At 50.2% G+C, this 14,127-nt stretch overlaps 1 protein-coding gene across 1 annotated transcript; it reads left to right on the top strand.

Moving 5' to 3' along the window:
* The first annotated feature begins 4,418 nt into the window (after positions 1 to 4,418).
* LOC120308890 (twisted gastrulation protein homolog 1-like) lies at positions 4,419 to 12,801 on the top strand. The gene is made up of 5 exons (XM_039345540.1): positions 4,419 to 4,567; positions 7,396 to 7,524; positions 9,298 to 9,391; positions 10,419 to 10,634; positions 12,204 to 12,801. Exons 2-5 carry the CDS (start codon positions 7,411 to 7,413, stop codon positions 12,425 to 12,427), a joined length of 648 nt encoding a protein of 215 aa, XP_039201474.1. The 5' UTR covers positions 4,419 to 4,567; positions 7,396 to 7,410; the 3' UTR covers positions 12,428 to 12,801.
* The last annotated feature ends 1,326 nt before the right edge of the window (positions 12,802 to 14,127 follow it).

Raw genomic sequence — 14,127 nt, 5'->3', positions numbered from 1 at the left:
ACAGGATGGCCGTCTTCCAATATTTGATGGGCTGCCCCAAAGAAGAGGGGAGTCAAGCTCTTCTCCAAAGCACCTGAAGGCAGAACAAGAAGCAACGGATGGAGACTCATCAAGGAGAGAAGCAACCTGGAACTAAAGGAGAGATTTCCTGACAGTGAGAACAATTAAGCAATGGAACAACTTTCCTCCAGAAGTTGTTGGTGCTCCATCACTGGAGGCTTTTAAGAAGAGACTAGACAACCATTTGTCTAAACTGGTATAGGGTCTCCTGCCTGAGCAGGGGGTTGGACTAGAAGACCTCCAGGGTTCCTTCCAACTCTCTTATTCTGTTCTGTTCAAATGCCCAGCTTGTACTGCTAGGCCATTGAGTCCTCTATCTTCCAGATACTTCCCTTTATGAATGAGAAGTTTGGGAAAAAAGAGAGAGATCTGTATCTAGATGAATGAAGAACAGAGATTTTCTTCAATTTCCTGTTTTCCTTGCCTTGGGGTGTTAGTCTGGATCGCCACCCCAAGGGGTTCTTGCACATGTTGTTTCTTCATTTTTCTGCATGAATGAATGTATCAACACTTCTCTTTGCATCCCATTTTACTTCTATGCTGGCTGGTTAAAGAAAAAAAAACAACAATCACACTTGTTATTCCTGATCGGGTATTTCTTACTATTTTACCGTGCATCATGGTCTCTGACCCATCTTAATGTTTTTTAGACCCAGTAAAACAGGGCTTTTCAACCAGTGGTACGGGTACCACCTGTGGTACATTGGCACCTGGCAGGTGGTACGTGAGCATCCTAGAAAAGTCGTAGCGGGGGAGAGGAATGAGCTGAACCGGTGGCAGCACCGCACAAGCCTGAGCGAGAGACGGCTGGAGCTGCAGGGCTGTCAGGGCTCAGCGGAAGCGCCAGGATCAGTGCCGCTTTCCAGCTGATCGGCGCTTCTTCAGGACTGTCAGGGCTCAGCGGAAGCACCAGGATCAGTGCCAGGGTCCAGCTGGAGCTCAGTGCTGATTCTGGCACTTCTGCTGAGCCCAGAAGTGCCAATCAGCTGGAATGTTGCAGCCTCTCCAGGGTCTTGGGATTTACATTCAGATGCTTGGCAACCGATTCATATTTATGACGGTCACAGTGTCCCAGGGTCATGGGAAGTGACCAAAACCTGCTGCAACCACCCAGCAGACGGGGGGGGGGGAATAAAAACCAAACACCCCCCCCACCCCACCTCCGCTGCCAATCCCCAACAGAAATGCTCACAAGAATGAAAACTTCGGACAGGAGGAAGAGCGCCGCTGGGTGGGCAGGCAGGCGTCTTGCTCGGCTGTGGCTTGGGGGGGCACTATTTTCAGTGCCATTGTAACTTCAAACAGTCACTAAGCGAACTGTTGTAAGTCGAGGACTACCTGTATTTTATCACTTTTTTCCTTTTTTTTTTTTGGTCATCAAGTTTTTGACACCTTGCTAGGCGACTGGTGGTACTCGGATATTGCCATATCCTAAAAGTGATACAGTGGGTGAAAAGATTGAAAAGCCCTGCAGTAAATGTCTAGAAATGTTATTGTAGAAATGGCAGGCCGTGTTTTAGCATAAGCTGCAGATTGGTGTATTTATGGCGGGGGGGGGAAACCCTTAACGTTTTAATCACTTCTTTGCTTAATGGATTTCTAAGTTCTTTTCCAACACAATACTAAAAAAAAAAAAACACCTTAATAATGTCTGAACAGCGCTGACACAATAGCGGATGATGGTTGGTATTGGTATTTCCCAGGATTTTGCAACATGGACAATTCAGTTCCCAGAATTCTCAGCAATGGCCAAAGTGGCGAGGGGATTCTGGGATTTAAAATCCGAGGTGCCGTTTCTGGAACAAGTAGTTGGATCCAACGGGTGTTCAGAAGAACCTTAGGTTTTATAACACTTCCTCCAGGTCAGTGTTTCTGAAGCTCGGGAACTTTTAAGATGTGTAGACTTCAACTCCCAGAATTCTCTAACTGGCACAGCCAGCTGAGGAATTCTGGGAGTTGAAGTCCACACCACTTAAAAGTTGATGAAATTGAGAAATTCCGTTCCAAGTTCTGCTGCGTTTTTTCTCTAAGCTGATCTCCTTGGTTCTGTAAGTGGAAGAGTTAGAAATAAGATGGGGGATCTTTCCTGGGGTGGGGGCACTATTTGGAATTCTAGGAACCCCATTATTGGTCCTGCCACCCATGATCACGTGCCCTTGCCTGGCTGGCGCCCCAAAGACCCAATTATTGAAAACATCCCAAGTATTTATCGGGCTATATAAAACCAATAATCAGCCCAATTGTTTAATTACTGGCGTTATCTGTGTGTCTGATTGAGTGGTGAATTTAAAGCAGAGATTGGGATGGATCTGTTTCTGCTAGATACCAAACAAACTTACATTCATTCATTCATGTTAATAACCGGACAAGCCGGGGGGGGGGGGAGAAATGAATCATCTCTCAAAATAAACACGGAAGGAAAACCCAGAGATACTTAATTCACCATTTATGCTCAGGAAGTATACATTTGGGCCTAAAGATCTGCAGTTCTTTGAATCCAGGGAATCCTGGGGAGGGGAATGGGAGGGGGAGGCTGGAGGAAAAGTGGGGTTTTCAAGATAGACACCCCCCCCCCAATGGGAGATCTTGGCTTGCCCAACACAACAGCATTGTTGTTGTTATCCTCTTGTGCAGTGGTTCTCAACCTGTGGGTCGGGACCCCATTTGGGGTCGAAGGACCATTTCACGGGGGTCGCCAAACAACGCAGTCCGCCATTTTTTTCTCCTTTTCCTTAGCTGGGCTACTCCCTTTTATTCTATTGGCTTTGGAAAGCCAATAGAATAGACTCTCTTGAATAGAGTCTAATTCTATTGGCTTTCAAAAGCCAAGAGGAATTGTCCAGGCTGTCTCTGCCCTGCTGAGCCCGCCAAAAGTCCCATTCTGCAAACGGTGCTGTACCAGTTGAGTAGTCCTCGACTTATGACTGCTTGAGTAGTCCTCGACTTACGACCGGTTGGGGGGTCGCGGCATTAAAAAGGTTGAGAACCACTGCTCTTGTGCAAAGAGCTTAATAGGGAGGCTTTGTTGAAGGGCAAAGTGTTTGCCTTATCAGATGGGTAACAGATAAGATAAGAAATGGGGAAACAAAGGAGGATGCAGCTGGGAGAAGGAAGAGAGGAAGAGGAAGGAGGGAAGAAAGGAGAGGAAAAAGGGAGGGAGAGGAATGGGGAGGAAGAGAAAGGAAGGGAAAGGGGGGGTGGAAGAGGAAGTAAGGAGGGAGAGAAGGAAGGGGAGAAAAAGGGGGGAGAGATAAGGGAGGGAGGGAGGGGAATGGAGAGGAAGAGAAGGTAGGTAGGAAAGAGGGAGGGTGGAAGAGGAAGGAGGGAAGGAATAAAGGGAAGGAAGGAAAAAAAGGGGAGGGAGGGAATATGGGAGGGAGGAGGGAAGGGAGGGAGAGAAAGAAAAGGAAGGGAGGGAGGGGAATGGGGAGGAGGAAAAGATAGGAAGGAAGGAAAGAGGGTGGAAGAGGAAGGAAGCAAGGAAAGGAAGGAAGGAAGAAGGGAGGGAAAGAGGGAGGGAGGGAGAGGAAGGAAGGAAGGAAGGAATGAGAGAGGGGGGAGAGGAGGGAAAGGGGAGGGAGGGAAGAAAAGATGGGAGGGTGGAAGAGGAAAGAAGGAAAGGAAGGAAGGAGAAAAGGGAGGGAGAGAATATGGGAGGGAGAGAGGGAAGGAGGGAGAGGAAGGAAGGAAGGAGAGAGGGAGGGAGGGAGGGGGGAGGGAAAGGGGAAAGAGGGAAGAAAAGATGGGAGGGTGGAAGAGGAAAGAAGGAAAGGAAGGAAGGAGAAAAGGAGGGAGAGAATATGGGAGGGAAAGAGGGAGGGAGGGAGAGGAAGGAAGAGAGGGAGGGAGAGGAGGGAAAAGGGAGGGAGGGAAGGAGGGAAGAAAAGATGGGAGGGTGGAAGAGGAAAGAAGGAAAGGAAGGAAGGAGAAAAGGAGGGAGGGAATATGGGAGGGAGAGAGGGAGGGAGGGAGAGGAAGGAAGGAGAGAGGGAGGGAGGAGGGAAAGGGGAGGGAGGGAAGAAAAGATGGGAGGGTGGAAGAGGAAAGAAGAAAGGAAGGAAGGAAGGAAGGAGAAAAGGGAGGGAGGGAATATGGGAGGGAGAGAGGGAAGGAGGGAGAGGAAAGAAGGGAGGGAGAGAAGAAAGGAAGATGGGAGGGAGGGAAGCAAGGAAGGAAGGGAGAGAAAAAAAGGGAGGGGGAGAGAAAGAAGGGAAGGAAGCCCCCCCCCAAATCGCGACTTGCCTAAAGAGAAGCCGGGAGGAGCCCCCCCCGCAACCTGCCCCTTCCTCCTGGCTGCCCCGAAAAGGTCGTCCGCATTTGGGGGTGGGGGTGGGGGGAAAGGAGGCCCGATCTCCCACCGACTATCCCCCGCCTTCCCATCCCGCGCGCGCCCCCCCTTCTCCCCTCCTCTTCCTCCTCCTCCTCCTAGAGAAAACGGGGGGGGGGCGACCCAGCTTCGGCCCTTCCCCCGCCCCGAAAGACGGCCGCCGAGTCTCCGCTTGCCCAGGTAACTCCCTCCGCGCTTCAGCCGCTTTTTCTTCCTCTTGGGGGGGCCAAAAAAAAAACAACACCTTCCCTTCCCGAAGGGAGAACCAACGGCGGCGGGGGTGGGGGGGTGGGGAAATAGGATCCCAGCTCTTTACAACTCAGAACCCCCCCCTCAAAAAATATTTCAGCCAGCTAAATCCAGTAGTAGATTTTTTTTTTCCCGGAGGGGGTCTTTTCCCAGTCTTGTAGAGGGAGGGGGGGTCCCTCTCCCCCTCCCTCTTCATCCACCACCCCCCCTCCAGGTTTGCAGAATTTGGTGCGGGGGGGGGAGTCCTTGTGCGTCACCCCACATCCCTCCTGACCCCCCCCCTGCAAAAAAATCCGGGTTTGTAAAGGCCAGGTGTGGAAAGGAAAGGAGGAACAGAAGAAGAAGGGAAAAAAAGTGGGGGGGGGGAGAGGAAAACTAAGGAAACTTTCAAAGAAAGGAGGTTAGGAAATGGGAACCGCAGAGGGATCGACCGACCGGCTGAAAAAGCACATTTTACTGCACAGCGTTGCAGTGTGCCATTGTGTGTACACGGTGTTGCGGGGTGTTGTTACTGAGGAGAAGGATGTGGCTGTTCAGACTCCTACTCAGGGAATCTTTCCTCCCTGGGCCAGAGAAAAGAAAGAAAGAGAGAGAGTGAGTGAGTGAGAGAGAGAGAGAGAGAGAGAAACAAAGAAAGAGGGAGGAAAGAGAAAGAAGGAAGGAAAGAAAAAGAAAAAGGGAAGAAAGGAAGGAAGGAAGGAAAGAGAAAGAAAGAAAGAAAGAAAGAAAGAAAAAAGAGAAAGAAAAAGGAGGGAGGGAAGGAGGAAAGAGAAAGAAGGAAAGAAAAAGAAAAAGGGAAGGAAGAAAGGAAGGAAAATGAAAGAAAGAAGAAAAGAAAGAAAGGGAAAGAAAAGGAAGGAAGGAAAGGAGAGAGAAAAAGAGGGAAGGAAGAAAGAGAAGAAAAGAAGGGAAAGAAAAAAGAAGGAAGGAAGGAAAGGAAGGAAGAAAGAAAAAGGGAAGGAAAGGAAAGGAAGAAAGCAAGAAAGAAAGAGGAAGGAAGGAAAGGAAGGAGAGAAAAAGAGGGAGGGAAGGAAAGAGAAAGAAAGATAGAAAGAAAGAAATACTTTTCTTTGGCCAAGTGTAATTACACACACAATTTATCTCCAGTGCAGAAGCTCTCAAACTACATGCCAAGCAGCGGAATAATAATAATAATAATAATCATAATAATGATACCAATAAGAGAAGGTAGTAGAAAAAGTCGAGAAGGATAATAGTAATACAGCCCTACTATCTGGGTAAATATACTTAGACATGAGACAATACTGAGGGAATTGCTGAGCAGAGTGATGGGCTGAGGGAGAAAACTGTCACTGTGTCAGGAAAAAAGGAAGGAAGGAAGGAAGGAAGGAAGGAAGGAAGGAAGGAGGGAGGGAGGGAAAAAGAGGAAGGAAGGAAGGAAGGAAGGAAGGAAGGAAGGAAGGAAGGAAGGAAGGAAGGAAAAAAACTCCCGTTTTACATACAATAAAGCATGCTTTTCCAACTTTACCCATTTTAAAGATGTGCAGACTTCAACTCCCAGAATTCCCCAGCCAGCAGACATCCCATGCTGGCTGAGGGATTCTGGGAGTTGAAGTCCACCCGTCTTAAAGCAGGCCAAGTCGGGAAACTTGCCATAGAGAGGAATGTCCTCCGATTAGCAAAAGGATGAACTTTAAATCCTGCATCTCTGTGCTCTTAAGAGAGGGGAAGAGTTGGCAGGCACGGCGACCGCTGAGCATGTAATGTTCAGGTAGTCCTCGGCTTACAACCCTTCATTTAGTGACCGTTCAAGGTTACAAGGCCACTGAAAAAAGAGATTGATGCCCGTTTTTCACACTCAACGATCATCGCAGCATCCCTGAGATCATGTGATTAAAATGCAGACGCTGAGCAACGGATTCCTATTTATGACGGTCGCAGGGTCCCTGGGTCAGGTGATCCCCTTTTGCGACCTTCTGACAAGCAAAGTCAACCGGGGGGGGGGGGAAGCTGGATTCGGTTTACAACCAGGTTACTAACTTAACATCTGTGGCAAAACAACTGCAGCTGGCAAAAAAGCCAACACAGTGCTGGGCTGCATTAACAGAGGGATAGAATCAAGATCAGGTGAAGGATTAATACCACTTTACAAGGCCTTGGTAAGGCCACACTTGGAATACAGCGTCCAGTTTTGGTCGCCACGATGTAAAAAAGATGCTGAGACTCTAGAAAGAGTACAGAGAAGAGCAACAAAGATGATCAGGGGACTGGAGGCTAAAACATATAAGAAATGGTTGCTGGAATTGGGGATGTCTAGTTTAACGAAGAGGAGGGGGACATGATAGCAGTGTTCCAGTATCTCAGGGGCTGCCACAAAGAAGAGGGAGTCAAGCTATTCTCCAAAGCACCTGAAGGCAGGACAAGAAGCAACGGATGGAAACTGATCAAGGAGAGAAGCAACCTAGAATTAAGGAGAAACTTCCTGACAGTTAGAACAATTAACCAATGGAACAACCTGCCTCCAGAAACGGTGAATGCTCCAATACTAAGTTTTTAAGAAGAAACTGGACAGCCATTTGTCCGAAATGGTGTAGGCTTTCCTGCCTGAGCAGGGGGTTGGACTAGATGACCTCCAAGGTCCTTTCCAACTTTATCATTATTATTATTATAAAAAAGATCGTAAAATGGGGCTAAGCTTGCACAACCAAGTTGTCTCCCTGAGCAACAGAAATTTGGGCTGAACTGTGGTTCAAGTCAAGGACTTCCTGTACTCTTAATATATATTGGTCCTCTTCCAGGTACAGCTGGCAGCCATGGGCTGGTGGCCGATTCTGCTTTTCGTGGCAGCCACGTGGGCTGTGGGGGTCCAGGCTAAGGGGTGCAATAAAGCCCTTTGTGCTAGCGATGTCAGCAAGTGTTTGCTGCAGGTAAGGGGCTGCGAAAAGCCGTAATCTGGGTACAAACGTTCAGTGGGTCGGACTAGAACAGGGGTCCCCAACCTATGGGCTGCGGCCCACATGTACGTACACTTGCCCTCGCTCACGTTAGCACCCACGGACCCATTCGCACAGGTGTGCAGGCTAGCAAACAGGACCACTAGCGCACCTGCGGGTTGCACAACCCATTTGCGTGTGGGCTTGGGGCTAGCAGCAGTGGCTAGCGCCTGCGCGCCTGTGCGCCTGTGCGAACAGGGACCGCTAGCACTGTGTGGGTTTCGCAGCCTGATAGAGCATGCACGTGGGACTGGCAGCGGCGGCTAGCGTCTGCACACCTACGCAAATGGGGCCCCTAGTGCTGTGTGGGTGTGCGCGGCCCCGTTTCTGCGCAAATTTCCCAGCTGCTCCCTTTCTCTCCTGGCCGCCAGCATGAAAACGTTGGCGACCTCTGGGCTAGAAGACGCCTAAGGCCCTTTCCAGCTCTCTTATTCTATTCTTCCCAAACTAAGAACAAAGGAGGTTTGGGAAAGAAAGGAGTCATCATTATCGTTCCTTCGTAAATTTGCTATCTCCAGACATCCAAAGCCCCTAGAGCAGGGGCGTCAAACTCAATTTCACTGAGGGCCGCATCAGCATTGCTGTTGTCTGGGCGGGGTAGGTGTGGCCAGAGTGGGCGTGGCCTACTGGATGGGCATGGCTGGAGTGGGTGTGGCCTACTAGGTGGGCATAGCTAGTTCTACATCGTTCGCGTCAAGGGTGCCTGTGGGGGCCTGGGCAAGAGTGGGACAGATCCGAGGGTCTCTGGCAGAAGGGGGTGGGACCGGGGCAAGCGCCAAGGCATGGTGCATTTCTTCATTCCTCACAAAGGGCGACACCTCCCCAGCATGCACCCAGAAGCCGGGGCCGATGCGGCAGGGGCTGGTTCCTCGCTGTTTCCAGACGGCCTTGTGGAGCTAAGACTGAATGCGTTTCAGCAAAGATGGCCACCACAAAATTGTACATTGGCTCCCGGCCGGCCTGGGCCAGGGCCAAGGCAGAGGGGGCTGTTCCCTCACTGTTTCCAGGATGGCTTCGCGGGCCACATGAAACCACGTCGTGGGCCGCATCTGGCCCCCGGGCCTTGTGTTTGACATGTCTGCTCTAGAGACAAAGAGGATGTAGTACAAGGAGTCCTTGATTAACAGCCGTTCGTTTAGTGACGGTTCAAAGTTAAAACGGCACTGGAAAAAAAAATGACTCCTGACCGTTTTTCCACACTTAACGATCGTTGCATCCTTATGGTCACTTGATCAAAATTGGGACACGGTGATCAACACCCGCAGCACCCACGCACATGTGCAAAAGGGTCACTGGTGCCTGCGTGCATGGGCAAACAGGCCGCTAGCCCCCATGTGATGCTGGTGACGGTGCTACCGCACCTGCGCATGGACAAACAGGGTTGCTAGTGCCCACGTGGTAGCATTATGGGGGGGCTTGCCAGGTATTCCCATAGCTTGGTGGCCAACAAGCCACACCCTGGTACCGGGTGTCCCCAGTCTTTTGGGCACCAGGGACCGGTTCCATGGAGAGAGGTTTTTCCATGGACCGGAGGGTGCGTGGTTTTATGTGGTGCCCACATCCCGCAGATGGGGCTTTGCTTGTTTGTGCGGACCGGTTGTTGGCATGCTGCGGCCCAGTACCGGTCCACAGACCCGGGGTTGGGGATCTCTGTTCTAGAAGATTTCCAAAGTCCCTTCCAACTCCGTTGTTCTATTCTCTCGGCAGGAAATGTGCCAGTGCAAATCCAACCGTACTCGGTGCTGTCGGGAATGTGCATTCTGCCTGGCTAAGCTGTGGGAACCGTGCTGCGATTGTGTAGGTGAGATTATTTGCCCGCTGGGTCAAAAGGGCCAAGATTTTCACGAGGTGGGTGCAGGAATTGGGGGGAGGGGGTCTTCCTACCCTCTTTTTTGAAATGTCCAGCCTTCTTTGCGATGGGTCTGGATTCCCCAGCATCCTCAGCTGGGGAAAAAAATCTACGTAAATCTTCGACTTATGGCCACCACGGAGCCCCGAATTTCCGTCACTAAGCGGAGTCAGCGATGAAGTGGTGTTTTGGCCCGGTTTTACGACCTTTCTCGCCACGGTCGCTAAGCGAATTGCTGCAGTTGTCACATTAGGAGCACGGTTGCGAAGTGAGCTTGGATTCCCCCTTGATTTTGCTTGTCGCAAAAGGGGAACACGTGAGCCCGGGACATTGCAACCGTCGTAAGTACGAGCCAGTTGCCAAGCGTCTGAATTTTGATCACGTGATTCATGGGGGACGCTGCACTTAACACTTAACAACCAGTCTTGTTTAACAACGGAAGTTGTGGTGGCAAGTCAAGTACCCTGTAAGGATCCACCCCACTTTGCATCTTAAGAAGACAGAACTCTTGGAATAATTCTTCCAACAGGAATCCTTTATTAAGAAAAAGTGGTTGCAGGCGTGCTAGACAGCACTTGGGGTTCAAGCTCTCCCATTCGAGGTTTTAAGGGGTTCCCCAGTAGTCCCACCCAATCACCCCCCTCTTCCAGTGACAGTTTCAGGCATTACAATCCCACCCCTTTTTTCCCTTCTTTCCGCTGGATGGAAACTACATGAAAGGTAAATAGCCTCCTTTGTTATGATAAGGCCTTTTGGTGCTAACCACATTCAAACCGTTTGAAGTTGTACCAAAGGAAGTGAGGGCCATAAAGCCCCTTTGTTCACCCCCCCCCTCTCTTTCTTTGTGACAGAATCCAGAGAGGGCAGAAATGGGGTTTTCTATAATTGATAACTGGAGATGAAGTATAATTGGATTCTGACACACCCCCTGTAATTACAGTGGCCCTTGTGGTCTCCTTGTTGTTGTCCCCATCTCAAGGTCTGTGTGATGAACATGTCTCGTCCGCTCCCCACCCTGCCCAGCGAAGCTCCATGCACGACTTGGTGTCTCCGGTACCATCCCTTTTCCGGGCGCTCCTGGCTCTCTCCAACAATCACCCTGCTCTAGGCTGGAGCATCACAACTCTGCCATTAGACGAGGAACTGCGGCAAAACCATGTGGACACTGGACATCTTCTGTTGGGACCACATACAGGTAAGCCCGAGTGGGAGGGCCGTACGGGATAACACAGTTGGAAGGGACCTTGAAGGTCTTCTAGTCCAGGGGTCCCCAACCTGTGGGCCGCGGCCCATTACTGGACCGTGGCCTCTTGGCCACCGTGCCGCATGCACTCACCCCCCACATTCACACTAGCGCCGCTGCGAGTGTCCCTCAACGTTAGCGCAGCCCAGCCCCAAGCATCCCTCCGGCACTAGCGCCGCGCCGAGCATCCCGCCAATGCTAGCACCGCCCCATTTGCGGCACTCGCCCAGTTTGCACATGTGCATGCGTTCACTCACGGCTCATTTTTGCACGCGCATGCACTCAAACGCAGTCCATTGGTGCAGGCGTGCATACACCTGCGTAATAGTGCTTGTCTCCTTTTCCAGGCCACCAAACCAAAAAGGTTGGGGACCTCCTAGTTCAGGGGTCTTCAAACTCGGCCCTTTTATGACTCATGGACTTCAACTCCCAGAATTCCTCAGCCAGCGTGCCTGGCTGAGGAATTCTGGGAGTTAAAGTCCATGAGTCATAAAAGGGCCGAGTCTGAAGGCCCCTGTTCTAGTTCAACCCCCAGCTCAGGCAGGAGACCCTATACTAGTGGTTCTCAACCTGTGGGTCGGGACCCCATTTGGGGTCGAACGACCATTTCACGGGGGTCACCAAACAATGCAGTCCGCCATTTTTCCCCCCTTTTCCTTAGCTGTGCTACTCCCTTTTATTCTATTGGCTTTTGAAAGCCAATAGAATGGACTCTCTTGAATAGAGTCTAATTCTATTGGCTTTCCAAAGCCCATAGGAATTGTCCAGGCTGTCTCTGCCCTGCTGAGCCCGCCAAAAGTCCCATTCTGCAAACGGTGCTGCACCAGTTGAGTAGTCCTCGACTTACGACCGGTTGGGGGTCGCGGCATTAAAAAGGTTGAGAACCATTGCCCTATACCATTTCAGACCAATGGCTGTCCAATCTCTTCTTTAAAATCTCCAATGATGGAGCACCCATAATTTCTGGAGGCAAGTAGTTCCATTGGTTAATTGTTCTCACTGACAGGAAATTCCTCCTTAGTTCTAGGTCGTTTCTCTCCTTGATTAGTTTCCATCCGTTGCTTCTTGTCCTGCCTTCAGGCGCTTTGGAGAACAGGTTGACCCCCTCCTCTTCTTTGTGGCGGCCTGTCAAATACTGGAAGATGCTATCACGTCAGCCCTGCTCCTTGTCTTCTTAAACTAGACATATCCAATAAATTGCTTCATATGTTTTAGCCTCCAGCCCCCTGATCATTTTTGGTGCGCTTCTCTGCAGTCTTTCTAGTCTCAGTATCTTTTTTTATTTATATCGTGCGGACCAAAATTAAGAAGAAATCTCCGGAGAGAACAATTAACCAGCGGAACCACCTACAGAAGCTGTGGGTGCTCCATCACTGGAGGTTTTTAAGAAGAGACTGGACAACCATTTGTCTAAAATGGTGTAAGGTCTCCTGCTTGAGTAGGGGGTTGGACTAGAAGACCTCCAAGGTCCCTTCCAATGCCTGCGTTCCTGTTATCGACTTTTCTCCTTCTCGTTGGCAGACCTGGCAGCCCCAGATGCTGACAGGAGCCCCAATGCGACGATGCCAGCTTGCCAGTCCATTTACTTCAACGACTGCCTGTCCATGAGCCGCTGCCGCGCGGCCTGTCAGTCGGTGGGCGCCTGGCGCTACCGCTGGTTTCACAGCGCCTGTTGCCAATGCTTGGGGCCGGACTGCCAGGGCTATGGAGGTGCCCACGCCAATTGTTCCAACTGCCAGGATTGAGCGGAGAGGCTTTCTTCTTCCTTGGCGCACCCAGCGTTGAATCGCCTACACTTTTCTACACGGCTCCTTGCAAACCGCATGCAACTTTTATCGCTTTCTCTTCCACGCCCAAATATTTTCAGCAGCGAGAACGAGTTTATGGACTCTTAGACCCCAGCCCAGTCTTTCCCTCTGCAGTTGGGGGGGGGGTCTGTCCTGGGACCTCATCTTGGACATTTTTCCTTCCTTTCTTCCCCTCCCACCTCCCAGTTTTTCTGAAATCAGCGGACATCAGCCCTGTGCACGAATCCTCAAATCCCTCCTTTTAATGATATCTTTGTAGCCTTTTGTAGTAATAAAAAGAATGGGGGGAAACAGCCTTGCCTGAAAGTATTAGAGGCACAAAATTGGCATCTTGACTTTTTTGACTTCCTCACACAGAGCTCGAAGCTAATGGAGGAACAGGAGACAATGAGTGAAAGCTACTAGGTGTATGTGTTGTATGGATGCGTTTGCCGATAAATTGTTTCCTCTGGATTTATTCTAACAATGGCTTTAGAAACACTGACCTCTAGATCAGCGGTCTCCAAACCTGACAACTTTAAGACCGGTGGACTTCAGTTCCCAGAATTCCTCAGCCAGTCATGCTGGCTAGGGAATTCTGGGAGTTGAAGTCCACCAGTCTTCAAGGTCCTCAGCATGGCTGGCTGAGAAATTCTGGGAGTTAAAGTCCACCAGTCTTCCAGTTCCTCAGCGTGGCTGGCTAAGGAATTCTGGGAGTTGAAGTCCACCAGTCTTCCAGTTCCTCAGCGTGGCTGGCTGAGGAATTCTGGGAGTTGAAGTCCACCAGTTTTCAAATACCTCAGCGTGGCTGGCTGAGGAATTCTGGGAGTTGAAGTGCAGCAGTCTTCCAGTTCCTCAGCGTGGCTGGCTGAGGAATTCTGGGAGTTGAAGTCCACCAGTCTTCAAGTTCCTCAGCGTGGCTGGCTGAGGAATTCTGGGAGTTGAAGTCCACCAGTCTTCCAGTTGCCAGGTTTTGAGACCCCTGCTCTAGATCAATATTTCTCATATGCAGACTTCAACTCCCAGAATTCCTCAGCCAGCCTGCCCATTATGGTCCTAGGTCGAAATGGTCGCAAAACAGATCATCCATGTGACTGACCTGATTTTACATCCTTTTTGCAATGGTCATTAAGCGAACGCGACAGTCGTTAAGCAAGTATTGTTCACTATGGAGCGTTTTGCCCCAAGCCAGAAGTAAGATACTTGTGTTTGTCAAAAATGTCATAAAACACAGCAAAATGATTACGGCACACCACAAAGAGCTGTAAATGCAAGATGATTGCCAAATGCAGTGTGTGGTCCTCAATGGAACTGCATCTACATGGAGGGAAGTGTGTAGTGGGATGGCCCAGTGCTCTATTCTAGGCCCAGTGCTCTTCCACATCTTCATCAACGATTTGGACGAGGGGATAGATGGGGAACTCATCAAATTTGCGGATGACACCAAGCTGGCAGGAATAGCCAACACTCCAGAAGACAGGCTTAAGTTACAGGAGGATCTGGACAGACTCAAACATTGGGCACTATCTAACAAAATGAAATTCAATGGTGGAAAAAAGTAAGGTTCTACATTTAGGTAAGAAAAACCAAATGCACAGATATATAATATAGGTGGTACCTTGCTCAATAGTAGTAACTGCAAGGGATCTCGGAGTCCT

The sequence above is a fragment of the Crotalus tigris genome, unplaced genomic scaffold (genome assembly GCF_016545835.1).
Source record: "Crotalus tigris isolate CLP2741 ecotype Arizona unplaced genomic scaffold, ASM1654583v1 scf7180000017953.204902, whole genome shotgun sequence".
Classification (NCBI taxonomy): Eukaryota; Metazoa; Chordata; class Lepidosauria; order Squamata; family Viperidae; genus Crotalus; species Crotalus tigris.
This window is presented reverse-complemented; position numbering and strand designations above follow the sequence as displayed.

Excerpts from the sequence above, each read along its gene's own strand:
- LOC120308890 (XM_039345540.1), top strand. The coding sequence starts at position 7,411 with ATGGGCTGGTGGCCGATTCTGCTTTTCGTGGCAGCCACGTGGGCTGTG. Across the intron at positions 7,525-9,297 it reads TCAGCAAGTGTTTGCTGCAG|GAAATGTGCCAGTGCAAATC; the intron begins GTAAGGGGCTGC and ends TTCTCTCGGCAG. Across the intron at positions 9,392-10,418 it reads ACCGTGCTGCGATTGTGTAG|GTCTGTGTGATGAACATGTC; the intron begins GTGAGATTATTT and ends CCCCATCTCAAG.